General features: G+C 66.9%; 6 protein-coding genes across 9 annotated transcripts; 3 read left to right on the top strand and 3 right to left on the bottom strand.

Annotated features, from left to right (window-relative positions):
- Positions 1–571: 571 nt before the first annotated feature.
- On the bottom strand, positions 572–4234 carry LOC137463665 (cathepsin S-like). 2 transcript variants are annotated; one of them, XM_068174975.1, is made up of 7 exons: positions 3975–4231; positions 3618–3737; positions 2996–3151; positions 2699–2923; positions 1474–1639; positions 1137–1239; positions 572–725 (listed from the first exon to the last, which is right to left on the bottom strand). In XM_068174975.1, the coding sequence occupies exons 1-7, from the start codon at positions 4227–4229 to the stop codon at positions 626–628; spliced, it is 1125 nt and encodes a 374-aa protein (XP_068031076.1). In that variant the 5' UTR covers positions 4230–4231; the 3' UTR covers positions 572–625. The 2 variants fall into 2 exon arrangements, with proteins under 2 accessions (XP_068031076.1, XP_068031077.1); XM_068174976.1 differs by lacking the exon at positions 2996–3151 and having other exon boundaries at positions 3975–4234.
- Positions 4235–5284: 1050 nt separating this feature from the next.
- RPS27 (ribosomal protein S27) lies at positions 5285–7436 on the bottom strand. Its single transcript, XM_068175014.1, has 4 exons — positions 7338–7436; positions 6967–7075; positions 5811–5921; positions 5285–5408 (listed from the first exon to the last, which is right to left on the bottom strand). Exons 1-4 carry the CDS (start codon positions 7395–7397, stop codon positions 5380–5382), a joined length of 309 nt encoding a protein of 102 aa, XP_068031115.1. The 5' UTR covers positions 7398–7436; the 3' UTR covers positions 5285–5379.
- Positions 7437–7802: 366 nt separating this feature from the next.
- RAB13 (RAB13, member RAS oncogene family) lies at positions 7803–10027 on the top strand. Its single transcript, XM_068175006.1, has 8 exons — positions 7803–8011; positions 8620–8680; positions 8770–8830; positions 8939–9016; positions 9116–9205; positions 9488–9553; positions 9689–9739; positions 9822–10027. The coding sequence occupies exons 1-8, from the start codon at positions 7888–7890 to the stop codon at positions 9897–9899; spliced, it is 609 nt and encodes a 202-aa protein (XP_068031107.1). The 5' UTR covers positions 7803–7887; the 3' UTR covers positions 9900–10027.
- Positions 10028–10626: 599 nt separating this feature from the next.
- JTB (jumping translocation breakpoint) lies at positions 10627–12966 on the top strand. Its single transcript, XM_068175011.1, has 5 exons — positions 10627–10762; positions 10846–10892; positions 11482–11567; positions 11665–11744; positions 12503–12966. The coding sequence occupies exons 1-5, from the start codon at positions 10701–10703 to the stop codon at positions 12657–12659; spliced, it is 432 nt and encodes a 143-aa protein (XP_068031112.1). The 5' UTR covers positions 10627–10700; the 3' UTR covers positions 12660–12966.
- Positions 12967–13076: 110 nt separating this feature from the next.
- CREB3L4 (cAMP responsive element binding protein 3 like 4) lies at positions 13077–14988 on the bottom strand. 3 transcript variants are annotated; one of them, XM_068174984.1, is made up of 8 exons: positions 14857–14988; positions 14557–14754; positions 14172–14267; positions 13999–14105; positions 13832–13900; positions 13683–13758; positions 13508–13598; positions 13077–13427 (listed from the first exon to the last, which is right to left on the bottom strand). In XM_068174984.1, the coding sequence occupies exons 1-8, from the start codon at positions 14959–14961 to the stop codon at positions 13210–13212; spliced, it is 960 nt and encodes a 319-aa protein (XP_068031085.1). In that variant the 5' UTR covers positions 14962–14988; the 3' UTR covers positions 13077–13209. The 3 variants fall into 3 exon arrangements, with proteins under 3 accessions (XP_068031085.1, XP_068031086.1, XP_068031087.1); XM_068174985.1 differs by having other exon boundaries at positions 14172–14249; XM_068174986.1 differs by lacking the exon at positions 14172–14267.
- A 26-nt stretch (positions 14989–15014) lies between these two features.
- On the top strand, positions 15015–18676 carry SLC39A1 (solute carrier family 39 member 1). Its single transcript, XM_068174951.1, has 4 exons — positions 15015–15672; positions 16093–16320; positions 16689–16819; positions 17594–18676. The coding sequence occupies exons 1-4, from the start codon at positions 15015–15017 to the stop codon at positions 18236–18238; spliced, it is 1662 nt and encodes a 553-aa protein (XP_068031052.1). The 3' UTR covers positions 18239–18676.
- The last annotated feature ends 191 nt before the right edge of the window (positions 18677–18867 follow it).

Raw genomic sequence — 18867 nt, 5'->3', positions numbered from 1 at the left:
TCCTGGTACCTGATCCTGGTGATCCATGTGATCCTGGCACCTGATCCCAATGATCCCTGTGATCCTGGCACCCGATCACAATGATCCCTGGGATCCCTATGATGCTGGTACCCGATCCCAATAATCCCTGTGATCCTGGTACCTGATCCCGGTGATCCTTGTGATCCTGGCACCTGATCCCAATGATCCCCGTGATCCTGGCACCAGATCCCAATGATCCCTGTGATCCTGGCACCCGATCCCAGTGATCCCAATGATCCCTGTGATCCTTGTACCTGATCCCAATGATCCCTGGGATCATGGCACCCAATCCCAATGATCCCTGTGATCCTGGCACCCAATCCCAACGATCCCTGTGATCCCAGTTATCCCTGTGGCCAATCCCTGCAGGAATTGCCATTCTACTCCCAAACCCCCAAATTTCCCCCACAAAAAAAGAATTCCCCGGATGCCTATCAACGACATTCCCACTTCCCACGCCCAGGATCCCCTCTCAGCCCGTGGATCCAACCACCGGACGATGCCCACGGCGCTGGGAAGCGACCCTGGAAGAGGAGGAATCCCTGCTGGGATGGAATCCATGGAAAACCGGAGCTTTGGGATGGTGTCTGGAGGGCAGGTCTGGCTAAATCAGCGGGTAGGAGGCGTAGCTGGCGATGCCGCAGAGGTTGGAGGCGTTCCGGGCCATGCGGATGTATCCCGCGTCTCCGAAGTGCACACCCCAGCTTTGGGAACAGGGAGAAGGCACAGGGAAAATCCTCGTTTTTAAAGGAGAAGGTGCCAGAATCCTGGGATTCACGGAACGATTCAGGTTGGAAAAGCCCTCGGAAATCACAAAGTCCAACTGTCCCTGAGGCTGCTGAGGCCACCACGGGACCGTGTCCCCAAGTGCCACATCCACACGGATTTGGGCAGCTCCAAACACAAAATCATGGAATTTCAGAGTGGGTTGGGTTGGAATGGACCTTATGGATCATCGTTCCAACCCTCCCATGGGCCAAGAAGCACCTGGACAAGGCCCTGAGGGACAAGGTGGGAGTTTGGGGCTGTCCAGGGCTGGGAATTGGACTCTGATCCTTGTGGGTCCCCTCCAGCCAGGAATGCTCCAGAATTCCCTGTGGATGCCCAGGGTTTACCTGTTCTTCACCAGCCAATATTCCTTGTTTTCCAGGGAGCCGTATCCCACCACCAGCACCCCGTGGTTCACCTCCTGCGAGCACTGGGGGTCATCGAACACCCCTGGGGAGGGAGAAAACCCGGAATTCCAACCGATCCCAGCCTCCCTCCAGGAATTCACCACCAGCCTCCCAAATCCCACCCAAATTCCCAAGGATCCCTCCCAACAAGGAAGGCAAAAGAAAGGAAGAAGGCGGATTTGGAAAAGCCCTAAAGACCTCAAGACCATCCCACTCCATCCTCCCTCCAGGAATCAACCCCCAAATTCCCGAATTCCACCCAATCCGGAGCCCTCACCGGAGTGGTACAGGAAGAAGCCGGGCCGGGTGGCGTCGATGGCCACGGCCACGGGGCCCACGGTGGCCACGGCGTCCCTGAGCGCGGCCTCGTCGCCCTCGGGCAGCTCCAGGAACCGGGAGCAGGAGGCGGCGCGGGCTGAGGCGTTGTAGTGGCACGTCCCGTTCTGCCAGGAAACAGGAATGAACCGGGAAACGGGAACGAAATGGGAAACGGGAACGAGCCAAGGAATGGGAACAAGCCAGGAAACAGGAACAAGACGGGAAATGGGAACAAGCCAGGCAACGGGAACAAGATGGGAAACAGGAATGACACAGGAAACGGGAATGAGACGGGAAACAGGAATGAGACAAGGAATGGGAATGAGCCGGAAAATGGGAACAAGACGGGAAATGGGAACCAGCCAGGGAATGGGAATGAGATGGGAAACGGGAATGAGCCAGGAAATGGGAATGAGCCAGGAAACGGGAACCAGTCGGGAAACAGGAATGAGCCGGGAAATGGGAGCGAACTGGGAAATGGGAATGAGCCAGGAGTGGAACGAGCCAAGAAAAGGGAATGAGCCGGGAAACGGGAAAGAGCCGGGAAACGGGAATGGACCAGCAGGATCTGGAGCGTTCCCAGACCCCCAGAGCCCCATCCGAACCCCGCCTTCACCGTCCTTGGTTTGTTTCCCATAGGATTCTCCACCCTTTTTCCTCAAAAACATCACTCCAACCCCAGCCTGGGGTTGGTTCCCCTTCCCAGTCCCAACTAAATCCAGCACAAGCCTCCATTCTCATCCTCCTCTTCCCTGGAGCCGCCACCCTCATCCTCCCTAGCCACAGATGCTTCTCATTCCCTCCAGACCCCAGGAACAGCAGCTTTTCCCTCTGTAGCTCCATGTTTGGAGAGTTAAATCCCACTTTTTCTTGGATTGAGCTGTTGTTGCTCTGACCCATTTCCTGGGATCGTGTTTTCAGGAGGCTCCTGACCCATTTTTCTCTCCCCTCCAGCTCGTTGCCTAAGAAATGGTGAAATAACCAGGTAGGAATTCCAGCTCCTGGTCCAGTCACTCCCCTCCAAATAATCCCAAGGTTCCTGGGATGGGTTTGGATCCCGAAGTACCACCAGGAAACCGGGGCAGGGGGAATTGGGTGGGAGAGGAGGAAGGAAAGCAGGAACAGGGCGGCGTTTCCATGCGTTTTCCTGGAAAAGAGGTTTCCCAAGCGCTTCCCAGGCCCACCTGAGCCGTGTAGGGATAGGACTCCTCGGACTCGATGCCGCCGTTGTCGATGATGTACTGGAACGCCTCCGTCATGAACCCCCCGGCGCAGCCCTTGTTCCCGTACATCCCGGAGCAATCCACCAAATTCTGGGCGCTCAGGGACACCAAATTCCCGGTTTTCAGCTTCACCTGCGCTTCCAGCGCTCCCACGGCGCTGAAGGCCCAGCAGGATCCGCAGGCGCCCTGGGAAGAAGCCGGGAGAGGCTCAGGAGCTGCCCCAGGGAGTTACCGGGAGGCTCCCGGGGCGAGGCTCACCTGGTTCTTCACCTCGGTCACGCAGCCCTTGTCCCGCCAGTCCAGCGCCTTCGGGATGTCACCGACCGGCCGGGATTTGGCTTGGAATGCAGAATTCCGACGGGGACGAGGACGGATCTGGAGCCTCGTCAGCGAAGCCGCCACCTCCTCGCTGGTCTGGTGGGAAGGAAAATCCCAGCGGGTGATTCCTGCTCTCTGTGAGCCCCACCTGAGTGTGCCGGGGGTACAGCAGGAATTCTGAGGTGGAATTGGCTTTGGGGGATCCTCAACTCCTTGTTTTTCCATCTAATTTCCAGGTTTTCATCAGAAAAGGAAAAGCTCAGCTCCAGCTCCCCAAATCCCTGGAAGTTGGGTCTTAAACTGCCCCCCCCAGATTTGGGATACAGAAGAGGGATGATCCATAAATATCCCAAATGACCGCCCCAGCTCCCGTGCCCCAAATCCCACCCCAAGGAGCTCTTTCCTCACAGAATTCCAGAGCAGCCTGTCCCTGGCTGCTGGATCCCACTGGGATGGGCTGAGGGTGATGTCAGGAGTTTTCCCACCCCAGATCCACCAAAATCCCGGTTCAGTCGCCCTCCGGGGCAATTCCAGAGGGCTGGAACCCGCTCCCAGCACCCACCATGTCCCCCAGGTGGTTCATCCCCAGCGTGTAGGAGCGGAGCCCCAGGGAGTGCTCCAGGTTGTGGAGTGTCACCAGCCACAGGTTCTTCTCCCACGTCAGGCGACGGAGCGACTCCTCCTGGAATTCCAGAGGGGCTCCGTGAGAGCTGGGCTGGCCCCTCCGGAGCCATCCCACCCCAGTTCATCCCAGTAAAAGCTGTGGAGAGCCCCAGTTGGGTCACCCCTGCGGATGCCTGGAAGCGCCATCAGATCTTCTCCAACCGGTGGTCACCCCCCAGGAGAGCCTCAGAAAATCCTGGGATATTCCCAGGACATCCCTGGCACATCCCCAGCTCCCCCCCTGTGCCATTCCCACCTGGGGCTGATATTCCTTCCCGTAGGAGTTTTTCCAGAGCTCCCAGTGCCAGTCCAGCGCGGGGTCGGGGTGTCCCAGTGCCAGCACCAGCAGGGCCAGGAGGGCGGCAGGAGCCAGCGGCTCCATCCCGGGATTCAGAGCGGGAGCCGAGGACTTGGAGCCGGGATTGACCCCTCGGTGACAAATCCGGTCTGGGCAGGGAGGTGACAACACCTCGGTGACCTGGTGATGCCACCGGCCCGCCCGGACACGCATCCCAAAATTCCCTGCAGGGGAGAATGCGGGAGCCAGCCCCGTGCCCGTGTCCGTGAGGACAGGCCAGGACACATCTGAGCCACCCCCCTGCTGGGACAAATCCACGCCCAAAAATCCCCAAATTCCCTGGTTTTATCCAGCAGCTGCCCTCCAGGACCGACAATCTCACAATCCAGGCGGAGGCCCGGGATAAGACAGACCCCAAACGCCCCATAAATCCACTTGTCCCGGAGTTTTACTTCCTCAAAGTGCTCCCGGGGCGGGGATTGAAACATCAAAGCCACTCAAATTACCTCCAGAAGCTGCTCCGGGCTGACTCCGACCTCCAGCGGCAGCGGGGGGGCTGGGGAGGGGGATCCGGGCTCGGATCCGGAGCGTTCCCAGCGCAGGAACTCCGGGATTTGGGGCGCTCGGCAGCGGTGCCGTGGGGAGAAATCACGAGCCAGGAAACGAGGGAGTGAGGAACCGAAACTCCGATTTCGATTTCGCTTTAGATCCCAGGGGCCAGCGGGGCCGGAGCCTCCAGGAAGCAGCCGGGCAGGGAGGGGGGCTCGTCCTTCCAGCGCCCCAAAAAATCCGGGGTGAGGCTCCCACGAGAGCCTCAGGATGGATTTTGGGAGCTCCAGGTGGGAATGGGGAGAGCCGAGCCCCCAGCTCACCCCAGCCCTGACTCACACCAGACCCAAATCTAGGGAAAACGTCCCGGTTATTCCCTCCCAAATGGGAAAACAGGGATGGGAAGGGATCCACGTTGGGATCAGAGCGCAGATATTCCCAGTTCTTCCAGTTAAACCACAGACAGAAAAGGTTTATCCACGTGGAATTCCCAAGCGAGCCCAGCTGGAGCATCCCAAGGGTCTCCAGAAGGACAGGAAGGAGATTTGTCCCACCCAGGGTGGTGGTGGTGGCACCCCCTGCACCTGGATTCCTCGGGAATGGTTTGGGAAGGGATGCTCTGCTGGATCTCCCACAGCTTTAACCCTCTCAGGGAAGGAATTCCCTCCCCACGCCCCCAAACCCCGCTGTCCCCGCAGCCAAGAACCACAGCTGACCCATTTTGGGTATTTTATCCAAAATTTATTGGTGGGAAGCGGAGGGGGCTACAGGGACTGGGCGGAATTCCCGTCTGTCTCCGTGGTGTCCGGCTCGCTCAGTGCTGCTTCCGCCGGAACGAGCAGCCTGGGGGGGCACAAACAAATCCTGGGAATGCTGCAGGGTCCCTGAATCCCTCTGGGAACGGGAATTCCACATCTCCCAACCCAAACTTCGGGGCAATTTCGCTGCTGAAGGCTCCCAAACCAGCCAGAATTCCAAAGCTCTCCCTGGCACTCCAAGCCTCCCCCAGAATTCCAAAATTCTACCGAGGGGGGAATCAGCCTGTCCTAGGATCCCAAACTCCCCCACCCCAAGGAAGAACCAGCCCCTCCAGGGCTTCCACCTCCCTCCAGTGGGACCCCCAACCTCCCCCCACCCCAAAGATTCCCAGATCCCCCAAAGCCCTCCTTGCACGGCACCTCCCCATGGAGCAGCCCCGGATCCCTCCCCGCCGGCCGGGATTCCCAAAGCCCCCGGGATACCCACCCTCGGTGAGCCGGGCCTTGCCCCCCGTGGGCTGGCACAGCACCGTGGAGCAGCCCACGCAGAGCACCACGGTCTGGGCGTGGCTGAACACGGTGGTGATCTTGTAACAGCCTGCGGGGACAGCGGAGTCACGGGGGGACACGGGCAGGGGGAGCCGGGGATACCGGGGGGCACGGGCAGGGGGAGCCGAGGATACCGGGGGGACACGGGCAGGGGGAGCCGAGGATACCGGGGGGACACGGGCAGGGGGACCCCGATACCGAGGATACCGGGGGCACACGGGCAGGGGGAGCCGAGGATACCGGGGGCACACGGGCAGGGGGAGCCGAGGATACCGGGGGCACACGGGCAGGGGGAGCCGGGGATACCGGGGGGACACGGGCAGGGGGAGCCGAGACACCGGGGGCACACGGGCAGGGGGAGCCGGGGATACCGGGGGCACACGGGCAGGGGGAGCCGGGGATACCGGGGGCACACGGGCAGGGGGAGCCGGGGATACCGGGGGCACACGGGCAGGGGGACCCCGATACCGAGGATACCGGGGGGACACGGGCAGGGGGACCCCGATACACCGGGGGGACACGGGCAGGGGGAGCCGAGACACCGGGGGGACACGGGCAGGGGGAGCCGAGGATACCGGGGGGACACGGGCAGGGGGACCCCGAGGATACCGGGGGGACACGGGCAGGGGGACCCCGAGACACCGGGGGGACACGGGCAGGGGGAGCCAAGGATACCGGGGGGACACGGGCAGGGGGACCCCGATACCGAGGATACCGGGGGGAGACGGGCAAGGGGACCCCGAGACACCCGGGGGGACACGGGCAGGGGGAGCCCGAGACACCGGGGGGACACGGGCAGGGGGAGCCCGAGACACCGGGGGGACACGGGCAGGGGGAGCCGAGGATACCGGGGGGACACGGGCAGGGACGCCACGACACGTGAGGGGACGAGGGGACACCGGAACACGGGAAGGGACACGAAAGGGGACATGGAGGGAGAGCCCGGCGGGACACGGGGACGGACACGACGAGACGTCGGGACATGGGGAAATAAAACACGTGGAAAGGCCCCGGGACACGAGGAAGGGCAGCAAGAGAGCGGCGACAACACCGGGACACACGGAGGGACACGGGGAGGGGCCCTCGGTGCCCACCGGGGCATTTGACGTCCATGAAGTAGGAGTTGGGGCTCTGCACCAGCCGCTTCTTCTTGTGCTTGCGCTTCTCCTCCTCGGGAGACGGGTGCAACAGGTCCTTGGCGAGCTGCGGGCACACCGCCATCGGTCAGTCCCGGAGGCACCGCGATCGCTCCCGCTCCCCCCCACCCCGTCCCCTCACGCCGCTGCCGCCATCTTGGAGCACCCCCCGCTTCGCGCTCCCCGCCCGCAGCGCCCCGCGCGCCCCCGGCCCCGCCGCCCTCCCGGCGCCGTCCCCGCGCCCTCCCGCGCCTCGCCGGCCCCGCCGGGCGCGGCCCCGCGGCGCCCGCGGGGGCGGCGGCGGCCGGGCAGGGTCGGGCCGCACTCACGGGCATGGCGGCGGCGGCGTGAGGGACCGGAAAGGGACGGGCTGAGCGCCGCACCGCCATTTCCGCTGCGGGGCGGCCCCAGGGGCGGAAGTGGGGCGGTGCCGGTTTCGGACTCTGAGGGAGGCTGTTGCCGCCATATTGGGAAGGTCGCCCACTGAGCCGCCTTTTGGGACGGCGATTAAAGTTTTGTCACCCTGGGGGAGGCGCCTCTCATCGCGGCCATTTGGGGGCGGGGGTTTCCGTTGTTGGAGTTTGGGAAGGCGCCTCATGGTGGTTCGTGTTTCCGCCATTTTGGGAAGGTCCCCGTGATGCCGGTATCTTGGGGAGGCCGTCACGCCTCTGCCATCTTGGGAAGGTCACCTGCGCTGCTGCCAGCAGGTCGCGCTCGCGCCGTTTTGGGCGTGGCATCTCGGCATCCTGACGTCAGTCTGCCCTCGGCTGTGACGTCACTGGGGCGTGGCGTCACGGCGGGGGGGCGGAGCCGCAGCCAGGCCCCGCCCGGGGGGGGGGGCCGGCCCGGTCCCGGTGGCGGCGGGCGGTGGCGGGGGCCATGGCCAAGGCCTACGACCACCTCTTCAAGCTGCTGCTGATCGGGGACAGCGGCGTGGGCAAGACTTGCCTCGTCATCCGCTTCGCCGAGGACAACTTCAGCAGCACCTACATCTCCACCATCGGTGAGTGGGACCCCCCCCGGGACCCCCTCCGGGACCCCCCCAACGGGGACCCACCGGGATTGTCCGGGACCCCCCAGTGGGACCCTCCGCGATTCACCGGGACCTCCCAGCGGGACCCACCGGGACTGTCCGGGACCCCCGCGCTGGGACTCCCATCCTGGGACCCCTCCGGGATCCCCCAACCGCGATTCACCGGGACCTCCCCTCTCCGAAATCCCCCCGGGACCCCTCCCAGATCCCTTCGTCCCGACACCCCACCGGGACCTCCGCCCCGGGACCCAGCGGGACCCCCGTCCTGGGACCCACCGGGACCCCCATCGTGGGATTCACCGGGACCCCCATCCTGGCACTCAGCAAGCAGCCCCATCCCAAAATCCCCGGGACGCCTCACCCTGGAACTCACCAGAGCCCCCCGCCGGGACCCCGGTTCTTCCCAGGAACCTCGGGGATTCCCCTCCCGGATTTTGCCCCCCCCTTTCCCGGGGAGCCAGATGGTTACTGGGCGCTGGAATGCCGGCACTGGGAGCACTGGGAGCACTGGGAGCACTGGGAGCACTGGGAGCAGTTCTGCTCCCCCACTCCCAGCGCCCCCCATCCCTTTCCCCCAGGGATCGACTTCAAGATCCGCACTGTGGATATCGATGGGAAGAAGATCAAGCTGCAGGTCTGGTGAGTTGGTGGGGGGGCGCTCCGGGAAGGGTGGGAGACCCCCCCTCCAAATTCCCCCCAAAATCCCCAAAACCGCCCCGTTTCCACAGGGACACGGCGGGACAGGAGCGCTTCAAAACCATCACCACGGCCTATTACCGCGGAGCCGTGGTACGGGGAGGGGGCTGCAGCCCGGGGTGGGGCTCCAGGGGCGAGGACCCCACCCCAAAACCGCGGGCAGGGGGCCCCGATCCCCCCGCTGAGCCCCGATCCCCCCAGGGCATCGTCCTGGTGTACGACATCACGGACGAGAAGTCCTTCGAGAACATCCAGAACTGGATGAAAAGCATCAAGGAGGTGGGTGGGGGGATTCCGGGGTTCGCGGGGGGGGTGGGGGGCGGGCGGGGGTCGCGGGGGTCCTGCCCGTGTTTTTTCCCCCCATCCTCCTTTCCCCAGAACGCCTCGGCCGGGGTCGAGCGGCTCCTCCTGGGCAACAAGTGTGACATGGAGGGGAGGCGGAAAGTGCAGCGGGACGCGGCCGAGAAGGTGGGCGAGGGCTGGGGGGGTGCTGGGGGAGCCTGGGGGGTGAGGGGGGGTCCACGGGGCTGGGATTGGGGGGGCTCTGTGGGGCGGGGGGGTCTGGGGGTGGCTCTGAGGCTGAGGGGCTCTGGGGGACACTCCGGAGGAGTCTGTGGGGCTGGGAGTGGGGGGGCTCTATGGGAATGGGGGGGGTCGCAGGAGGGTTGGGGGGGGGTTAGTGGGATTGGGGGGGTCACAGGGGGCTGGAGGGGCTGCGTGGGGATCACAGGGGGGGCCGTGGTCGCTCAGCTGGCGAAGGAACACGGGATTCGCTTCTTCGAGACCAGCGCCAAGTCCAGCGAGAACGTGGAGGAGGTGAGAGTGAGGGTCCCGGGCCTGGGGGGACCGCACCCCCAGGTTTGGTGGGACGGGGGCGGGTCTCTCCTTCCTCCCGGGGGGTCCCCGGGCACTGCCCCCCACCCCACCTTGAGCAGCCCCTGTCCCCCCCAGGCCTTCTGCACGCTGGCTCGGGACATCCTGCACAAATCCTTCCGGAAAGCCGTGAGTGGGGCCGGGATTTTGGGGGTTGGGGGAGCAGGCCAGGGACCCCCTGCGCCCCCCTGACCCCCCACTCTGTTCGCAGCCCCCCGGCAGCAGCAGCAGGGCCCTGCTGGAGCCCGGCCCTCCGAGGAAGGCCGGCGGGAGATGCTCGCTGGGGTAGGGGCTCGGGACCTCCCCGAGACCCCCGGGGCAGCGCAGGCGCCTCTCCGGAGGGATCTGGGAGGGAATTCGGGGGGATTTGGGGCTGCCCCCCTCTCTCCTTGTGCCATAAAGCCCCGCTGTGCCTTGTCCCGGCTCCGGAGTGTCTTTGACGGGGGTTTGGATGGGACGGGACAGGGTCAGGATCGGGACCGGAACTGGAACCGGGATTGGGATTAGGACCGGGATGGGGATTGCGATCGGAACCGGGACCAGGATCGGGATCGGGACCGGGATTGTGATCAGGACCAGGACCGGAATTGGGATCAGGATCGGAGTTGGGACCGGGACCGGGACTGGGATCGGGACTGGGGTGGGGATTGCGATCGGAACTGGGACCAGGATCGGGATCGTGGTCGAGATCAGGACCGGAACCGGGATCAGGATCGGGACCGGGACCGGGACCGGGACCGGGACGAGCGGCGGCGAGGCCGCGCCCAAGCCACGCCCACAACACCAAACTTGGATTGACACCACGCCCACTCTCAGAGCCACGCCCCATCTCTCTTGCATATCCCCGCCCTTAATTAAACCAAGCCGCGCCCGTTGAGGCCAAACCACGCCCCTTTGTGGCCTTCGAGTCACGCCCCCCCTCTCCCATTGGCTGAGCCCGGCACCCCCCCGCCGGCCCCGCCCTCCCCTTCCCGGCACCCCCGGCACTTCCAACATGGCGGCGGCGCCGCGGTCGCGGCGGGGCCGGGCCCGGTAGTTCCCGGAGGATCGCGGGGGTTCCTGGCTCTGTCCGGCGGATCCCGGCGCCCCGATGGAGCCCGGCGCCCTCACGGTGCTGCTGGCGGTGCTGAGCGCGGTGCCGGGCGGGCTGCGGTGAGCGGGAACCGGGGCAGACCGGGGGGTGGGAGGGACGGGCCCGGTGCGGGGCCCTCACGGCAGCTCCTCTGTGCCCACAGCCCGGCGGCGGCGGCGGCGGCGGTGGCGGCGAGCGAGGAGCGGCCCGGTGAGCAGGGCCGGGCCGGCGTTTGGGACGGTCCTGGGGGGCTCGAACCGGGGTGTGGGGGGCTCGGTTCGGTCCCGGGGGATCGGACCGGGGTGTGAGGGGCTCGGTTCGGTCCCGGGGGATCGGACCGGGGTGTGAGGGGCTCGGTTCGGTCCCGGGGGATCGGACCGGGGTGTGGGGAGCTCGGACCGGGGTGTGGGGAGCTCGGACCGGGATGTGAGCGGCTCGGTTCGGTCCCGGGGGAGCTCGGACCGGGGTGTGGGGGGCTCGGTTCGGTCCCGGGGGATCGGACCGGGGTGTGAGGGGCTCGGTTCGGTCCCGGGGGATCGGACCGGGGTGTGAGGGGCTCGGTTCGGTCCCGGGGGATCGGACCGGGGTGTGAGGGGCTCGGTTCGGTCCCGGGGGATCGGACCGGGGAGTGGGGAGCTCGGACCGGGGTGTGAGGAGCTCGGATCGGTCCCGGCGACTCGGACCGGGGTAGATCCGGCTCTGGGAGGCTCGAGACGGAGGGGTCTGTCCGGTAGCGGGGGTCTTGGTCCGGTGCCGGGGCGCTCCCGGCCGCTTCCCCCGTAACGCGATCCCCCCGCAGCGAGCCCCGCGGTGGCCACGCCGTGCTGGCGAGTGGAGCAGTTCGTGGTTGCCCAGGAGTGCACGCGGTGCTCCGGCTTCGAGATGGTGAGTGCGGGTGCCCGGGGCGGCTGCGGGGCTTGGGGTCCCCGCCTTGGCCCCGGGGGTCTCTCCCCGACCGACCCCTCCGTCCCCCCGTTGGCAGAAGACGATCCCGGCCTGCGGCCCCACCGGCTTCATCGAGAAGATCAACTGCGCCTCGTCCCACCGGGATGAGTACAAGAGGTGGGGCCGGGGATTCCCGGAATTCCCGGGGGATCAGGGCCGGGAATTCCCGTGGGATCGGGGCTGGGAATTCCTGGGGAATTGGGGCTGGGAACTCTGTGGGATTGAAGCTGGGAAATCCCGGGGGATCCGGGCTGGGAGTTCCAGGGGGATTGGAACTGGGAAATCCTGTGGGATCGGGGCTGGGAATTCCAAGGGGATCAGGACTGGGAATTCCAGGGGGATTGGGACTGGGAATTCCAGGGGGATCGGGACTGGGAATTCCAGGGGGATTGGGACTGGGAATTCCAGAGGGATCAGGACTGGGAATTCCAGGGGGATCAGGACTGGGAATTCCAGGGGGATCAGGACTGGGAATTCCAGGGGGATCGGGACTGGGAATTCCTGGGGGATTGGGACTGGGAATTCCTGGGAAATCGGGGGCTGGGAACTCCCGGGGAATCCAGCTGCGAATTCCCAGGGGATCGGGGCCAGGAACTCCTGTGCGATCCGGGCTGGGAAATCCTGTGGGATCATGGCTGCAAATTCCCGGGGGATTGGGGCTGGGAAATCCTGTGGGATTGGGTTTGGGAATTCCTGGGGGATTGGAGCTGGGAATCCCTGTGGGATCATCGCTGGGAGCTCCCGGGGGATCGGGGCTGATCATTCTCGGGGAACTGGGGCTGGGAACTCTGTGGGATCGGGGCTGGTCACTCCCGGGGGGATCAGGGCTGGGAATTCCCGGGTGATCGGGCATTCCCTCGGGCTGTGCTGCGCAGCTGCCGCTCGGCCGCGCTGGAGGCGCAGCGGTTCTGGCGCTTCGTGGGCTCCGCTCTGGGCGTGGCGGCGGCGGCGGCGGCGCTCGTGGTGCTGCGGCAGCGCGTGCTGGACCGGCGAGCGCTGGAGAAGGTCCGCAAACAGATCGAGTCCATTTAGCCAGAGGCTCCCGAGGGTTTGGAGCCGGGAATTCCGCTCGCCACGGAGCGGCAAAGGGGCAGCCTCTGCCTTGCTGCCCTGACCTGGAGTCCTGCTGGGATCTGCTTTGGGAGAGCATCCAGGGGATCCCCCAGAGCGGGATGTGGAATAAATCCTGGTCACTGCTCCGGAGTGACGCTGGGTTCGTCCCTTGGGGGGAATCCCCGTCCCCCCCAGCACTGGGATCTGCTCTGGGATCATCCTGGGTGTCCCCAGGGTCCCACTCCAGGAGAGGGATGTGGAATAAATCCTGGTCATCGTTCCTGGAGTGGTGCTGTGTTTGTTTCCTGGGGGGATCCCTGTTTCCTGCAGCACTGGGATCTACCCTGGGAGCATGCTGAGAATCCTCGGGAACCCAGCCCAGGAGTGAAATGTGGAATAAATCCTGATCGATGTGGCTGGAGCCGCACCGGGATGTTTGTCCTTTTGGGGAGGACCCCCCGGCATTCCACGGGGTGCAAACAGAGCGCGGGTTTATTCTGCCCTGTTCCCCCATCCTGAGGTCTCCCGGTCACATCTCATCCCCATGTCCCCGTGTCCCCATGTCCTGCCTGGAGGAATTTGTGCCTGGATCCCTCCAGGGGGTGGGAATCCCATCCCCAGGCCCCCCCCCGGCTCCGTCCTGCGCACCGGGTCCCGGCTCTGTCCCCGACATCCACCGCGGGATCGGGGATTCTCCAGCTGCTCCCGGCTCCCGCCGCGCCAGGGTCAGGATGTTCCTGGAGGTCACTGCGGGAGCAGGGACTGGGATGGGGGGCGCTGGGGCGGGCGGGGGGCTGTCCCCACCCCCATCCCGGCGCTCCCGTTACCTCCGGTGGGTCCGAGGCTGTCCCGGCTGCCGCCGCGGCGGAACGGGCTGGAGCTGGGGAGCAGGATCAGCCCCAGCGACAGGAACAGGATCTGGGGGAGGGATGGGAACCGTGAGTCCCGGAGCGGGGCCGGGGCACCCGGGAGGGTCCCGGGAGGGTCCCAGAGGGGCCGTACCAGGACACAGGTGCCGGTCTGCGCGGGCTTGGTGGACGTTTCCTTGATGAGCTCCTGGAGCTGCCGCAGGAGAGACCTGCGGGAACGGGGGTGAGCTCCGTGCCCGTCCTGGTGCCGCCTTCCCGGCTCCGTGCCCATCCCGTGCTCACCCGTTACTCGTCTCCAGCTCCTGGACCTTTTTCCGCAGCTCCTGGTTCAGCGCCGAGCACGCGGCCGCTCTGCCCGGACAGAGATGGGGACAGTGACCGGGAAGGGGACACACGTGGGGCGCGTCGGGATAACGGGAACGTCGGGATAACGGGAACGCCGGCCCCACCTGCTCTCCAGCTCGTCCAGGTATTCCTTCTTCCTCCGCCGGCTGTCCTGCGCCGACTGCTTGTTCCGGATCTTTCTCCTCACCTTCTTCAGGAGCCGCTCCTCGGCCTGGGGCAGGGGGGGTCACTCCCGTGCCCCCCCGGCCCCCCCGAGCCCCCGTGTCCCCGCACACACCTGGGTGAGGGGCAGGTCCCCGGGCAGGGTCACCCCCTCCTGCGCCAGCAGCCGCTTCTCCTCCTCCGTCAGCCGGAGCTGCGGGACAGGGACGGACTGGAGGGGCTGGGGCGAACTGGGGGGGTCCGGGAGTGAAGTGGGGGGGTCCGGGAGTGAACTGGGGGGGTCCGGGGGTGAAGTGGGGGGGTCCGGGAGTGAACTGGGGGGGTCCGGGGGTGAAGTGGGGGGGTCCGGGAGTGAACTGGGGGGGTCCAGGAGTGAACTGGGGGGTCCGGGAGTGAACTGGGGGGTCCGGGAGTGAACTGGGGGGGTCCGGGGGTGAAGTGGGGGGGTCCGGGGGTGAAGTGGGGGGGTCCGGGGGTGAACTGGGTGTGCGGGGACTCACCGTGGGCTGGGGGTCGGGGTGAGGGGACAGCTGGATGCCGGGGAACAGCGAGGGGTACAGGGGCGCGCTGAGGTCACAGACCACCTCCAGCAGCACCGGGGGGGGCCCGTCGGGCCGGGGGGGCTCCGGGCTGGTGCCGAGGCCGCAGGCGATGTCGGGGTTCACCGTCAGCCCCAGCAGCTCCTCGGCTCCGCTGCCCTGCGGGGATACCGGGCCGGGGGACACGTGACGGGATCCCCGGGACATCCCGGTGTCCCGGTGGGGGTCCTGCCCACCCGCGCCGCTCCCACCCCCACTCACATCATCCTCCGGGAGCGTCAAGGTCTGGAAGCCCAGTACCGGCACCGGGAGCGAGGGGGGATCCGGGAAGAGCCCGTCCGGCTCCGGGAGCTCCGGTGCCTCCATTGGGGTTCCCTGGGGACCCCCCTGCGGGATCCCTCGTGCCTCGACAACCGGGGATGAACGCCCTGCGCCCCCTCCTCGGGGTCCCCCGGTCCCCGGTGGTGCCGGCGCCTCCGCCCGGTGCCGGCGCTGGGCACCAGGATCTCCGGGATCCCGGGGAATCCAGCCAAGTCCCGCCCCGTGCCGGGAAGGGCCGGGATCATCCCTCCCCCAGCGGGGCTCGGGGCTCCGGCCGCCCTACCGGGGCACCGGGGACAGCGGGGGGCAGCGGGGGGCTGCGGCTGCCCCGGTACCGCGTCCCGGAGGGTCTCGCGGGGGAACCGGGAACGGAGCCGGGCCTGGGGCGGCTCCGCTGCGATCGCGGGTGGCTCTGGACCGGAGCCGGTGCCACCCTCACCGCCGGTAACGGAGTTCGGGGTGGAGGAACGGGGGGTGCCCCCGGTATCGGGTTCCGGGAGTGCAGGAACGGGGAGATCCTGCCGGTAACGGCGTCCCAGGAGTGGCACGGCGGGGACCCGGAGGATTCCCCCGCCCCGCCCGGACACGTGCGCGCTCCCGGGGCCGCGGGGCCGCGCGGGCCCCGCTCGCTTCCCATTGGCTGCACCGCGCGTCAATCAGTGACGCCACCGGGGACTCCGCGTCACTATTGGCTGGGCTGGCGGCGCCGGCGCCGCCCCCCGGAGTTCCCGGGACGCGGTTGGGATGCGGCGGGCGGTGAGTGCGGGGCGGCGGGGCGAGCGGGGGTCCCGGCCTCGGTGCCGGCCGTCCCTGTCCTCCCTGACCCCGATTCCGATCCTCGCCCCGGAAAAGCCGATCCCGGTCCTTATTTCCCGATTCCCGCTCGGTGCCGTTCCTTGGTCCCGGTTCGCAATCCCGGTTCTCGGTTCTCGTCCTGGTCCCGGTCCTTGATCGCCACTGCGGTCGCGGTCCCCGGTCGCGGTCCTTGACCTCTAACGCGCTCTGTGGCCCCCAGTTCCCCATCCCGGTCCTTGATTCCGGTCCCGGTCCTTGTTCCCACTCCGGTCCCTCCCCGCCGCCCTCTCCGTGTCCCGGGGCCCGGCCGGGGGGGTCGGCGCCGGGGCGGGTGAGTCACCGGGCCCGGGGGGCGGCTCTGACCGGCCCGTCCCGTTGCAGCCCCGCTTCCCGGGGATGCGCAGCGCGGCTCGGAGCTTCCCCGGCGGCGGGCGCTGAGCTCCGGGAGCACGATGGACACCGGGATCGGGGCCTCGCTGGCCTGGAGCCCCGGGGCGGCCTCGCAGCCCCCGCCCGGGCTGGGGGTGAAGTTGGGGTCGCTGGTGCTGCTGCTGCTGCTGCCCCTCGCCTGCGGCCTCGCACCCCTCTGGTGCTTCCGACAGCCCCCCGGTACCGGGAATGGGGGGGTCTGGGGGTGTCTCAGGGGTTCGGGGGATCCCGGGCAATGGGGGGCTCAGCGGTTTGGGGGGGGTCTGAAGGGTTTTGGGAGTGTGGGGGATTCCTCAGGGGATTGTGGAGTCGGAGGAGTCTGAGGTGGTGGGGGGGTCGTGGGTGTCTGTCCGGGGGCTCATGGAGTTGATGGGGGGGGGTCTCAGGGTTCCCGGGGGTCCTGGGGAGTCTGGGGGTGTCCCGAGGGTCTGGAACAGGCTGGGACCAGGGCTGTCCCCCCCCAGGGCTGTCCCCAAGGGGCCTGTCAGGGTGCAGGGCTGAGGGGGGGGTCTCTTTGGGGTCTCAGCCCCCCAATTTCCCCCCCCCAGACCCCCGCAGCCCCGTGCTCAGCCTCGTGAGCTGCTTCTCGGGCGGTGTTTTCATGGGCACCTTCCTGCTCGACCTCCTGCCCGACTACCTGGGCAGCATCGCTGCGGCGCTGGAGGGGCTGCGCATCACGGTGAGACCCCCGGGACACCCCCGGCGGCTGGCCCTGCCCCTGTCCCCACGGGTGTCCCTGTCCCTGGGATCGGGGTCAGCAGCTCCGGCTGCTGGGAAAGGGGCTGGAGGGGAGGGGGTGGCTGGGATGGGGACAGGGGGGATGGAGAGTGAGGAAGGGACAAGGACAGAGGACGGACAGTGAGGAAGGGACAAGGACAGGGGGTGGACAGTGAGGAAGGGACAAGGACAGAGGACGGACAGTGAGAAAGGGACAAGGACAAGAGGGGATGGACAGTGAGGAAGGGACAAGGACAGAGGGGATGGACAGTGAGAAAGGGACAAGGACAAGAGGGGATGGACAGGGTGGATGGACTGTGAGAAAGGGACAAGGACAGAGGGGATGGACAGTGAGAAAGGGACAAGGACAGAGGGGATGGACAGTGAGAAAGGGACAAGGACAGGGGACGGACAGGGGGGATTGGAAGTGAGAAAGGGACAAGGACAGAGGACGGACAGTGAGGAAGGGACAAGGACAGGGGACGGACAGTGCAGAGGGGACAGTGAGAATGGGACACTGAGAACATTGAGGATGGGGAAGGACAGAGGGGCTGGGGCAACGGAGAAGGGACAGTAGGGACAAGCGACACAGGGCCAGAGCGGTGCCAGCGGAGCAGCCGGACCGGTGACAACGTCCCCCCGAGGCACCGGGAGCCCCTTGTGTCCCACATGACGCATGGAAAGATCCTCATCTGCCCGCAGCTTCCCCTTGGCACTGACCCCCCCCTTCCCGCAGCTGCAGTTCCCCCTGCCGGAGTTCATCCTGGCCATGGGCTTCTTCCTGGTGCTGGTGCTGGAGCAGGCGACGCTGGCGCAGCGCGAGCTGGCCGAGCCTCCCGAGGAGTCGCGGGCGCTGCTGCCCAACGGCTCCATCCAGGCCGCGGCGCCCGGCGGCTCGGTGGGCTCGCCGGTGCCGGTGTCCGGCGGCCCCGGGGCGCTGCGGGCCGGGGCGCTGGCGCTGGCGCTGGCGCTGCACGCGGTGCTGGAGGGGCTGGCGCTGGGGCTGCGCGAGGGCGACGCGGCCGCGCTGCGCGTGCTGCTGGCCCTGCTGCTGCACAAGGGCGCCGTGGCCTTCGGCCTCTCGCTGGAGCTGCTGCGGAGCCGCCTGCGCCCGCCCGCCGTGGCCTCGTGCCTCGTGCTGCTGGCCCTCATGTCCCCGCTGGGCGTCGGGGTGGGCACGGTGCTGGCGGCGGGCGCGGGGCCGCGGCAGCGCCTGTGCCGGGCCGTGCTGGAGGGGCTGGCGGCCGGCACCTTCCTCTTCGTCACCTTCCTGGAGATTCTGCCCCAGGAGTTGGGGGCGCCCCGAAATCGCATCCCCAAGGTCATCCTGATCCTGGCCGGCTTCGCGCTGGTCAGCGCCATCCTCTTCGTCAAGGGGTGAGATCCGCCAGCCCGGGATCCGCAGCCCAACCTCGGAGAATCCCATGGAATTCATGTGCCCCTCCCCCGACCCCGCATCCTCTTTTCCGAAGTGCCAAAGTGCCTCTCCCGTCTCTGTGCCTCAGTTTCCCTGTCTAAACTGTTCTCCTTCTCAAGGGGAGACCTCGCCTGGCCTGCGATTCCCCCATTGTCGCTCCTGGAATTCCTGTCCCACCCTGCACCCCCTGTTCCCACGTGCCAAAGTGCCTCTCTCAGCGCCGTGCCTCAGTTTCCCCATCTGCACAAGGGATCGGTGCTGTGACCCCCCCCTCCTCCCAGGACCCTGGGAGGGGCTGAGTGTATCCCCCCCCCCCAATAACCACAAGTGCCCTTACGGACTCCCCCGGATTTGGGGATGTTGGATGAAGCAAATAAAGGACTGAACCCAAAAGCGCTGCCTCTGCCTGGGGAGGGCGGGACGGAATTTGGGGTGTGTGTCGCAGAGTCCCCCGCTCCCCGCCCCAGGATATATGGGCTGGGGGAGTCTGGTTCCCCCTGGTTTTGGGTTGGGGCGGGGGTGTTCCCCCCAGAGCCTGCCCCATTTCAGAGCCCCTCCGTCCCCGCTCGCCCCATTCCCCTCCCGGCCGCAGG

Source organism: Anomalospiza imberbis, chromosome 29, assembly GCF_031753505.1.
Source record: "Anomalospiza imberbis isolate Cuckoo-Finch-1a 21T00152 chromosome 29, ASM3175350v1, whole genome shotgun sequence".
In the NCBI taxonomy this organism is placed as follows: Eukaryota; Metazoa; Chordata; class Aves; order Passeriformes; family Viduidae; genus Anomalospiza; species Anomalospiza imberbis.
The sequence above is the reverse complement of the archived record's forward strand: the minus strand, read 5'-3'. Positions and strand labels throughout refer to the sequence as shown.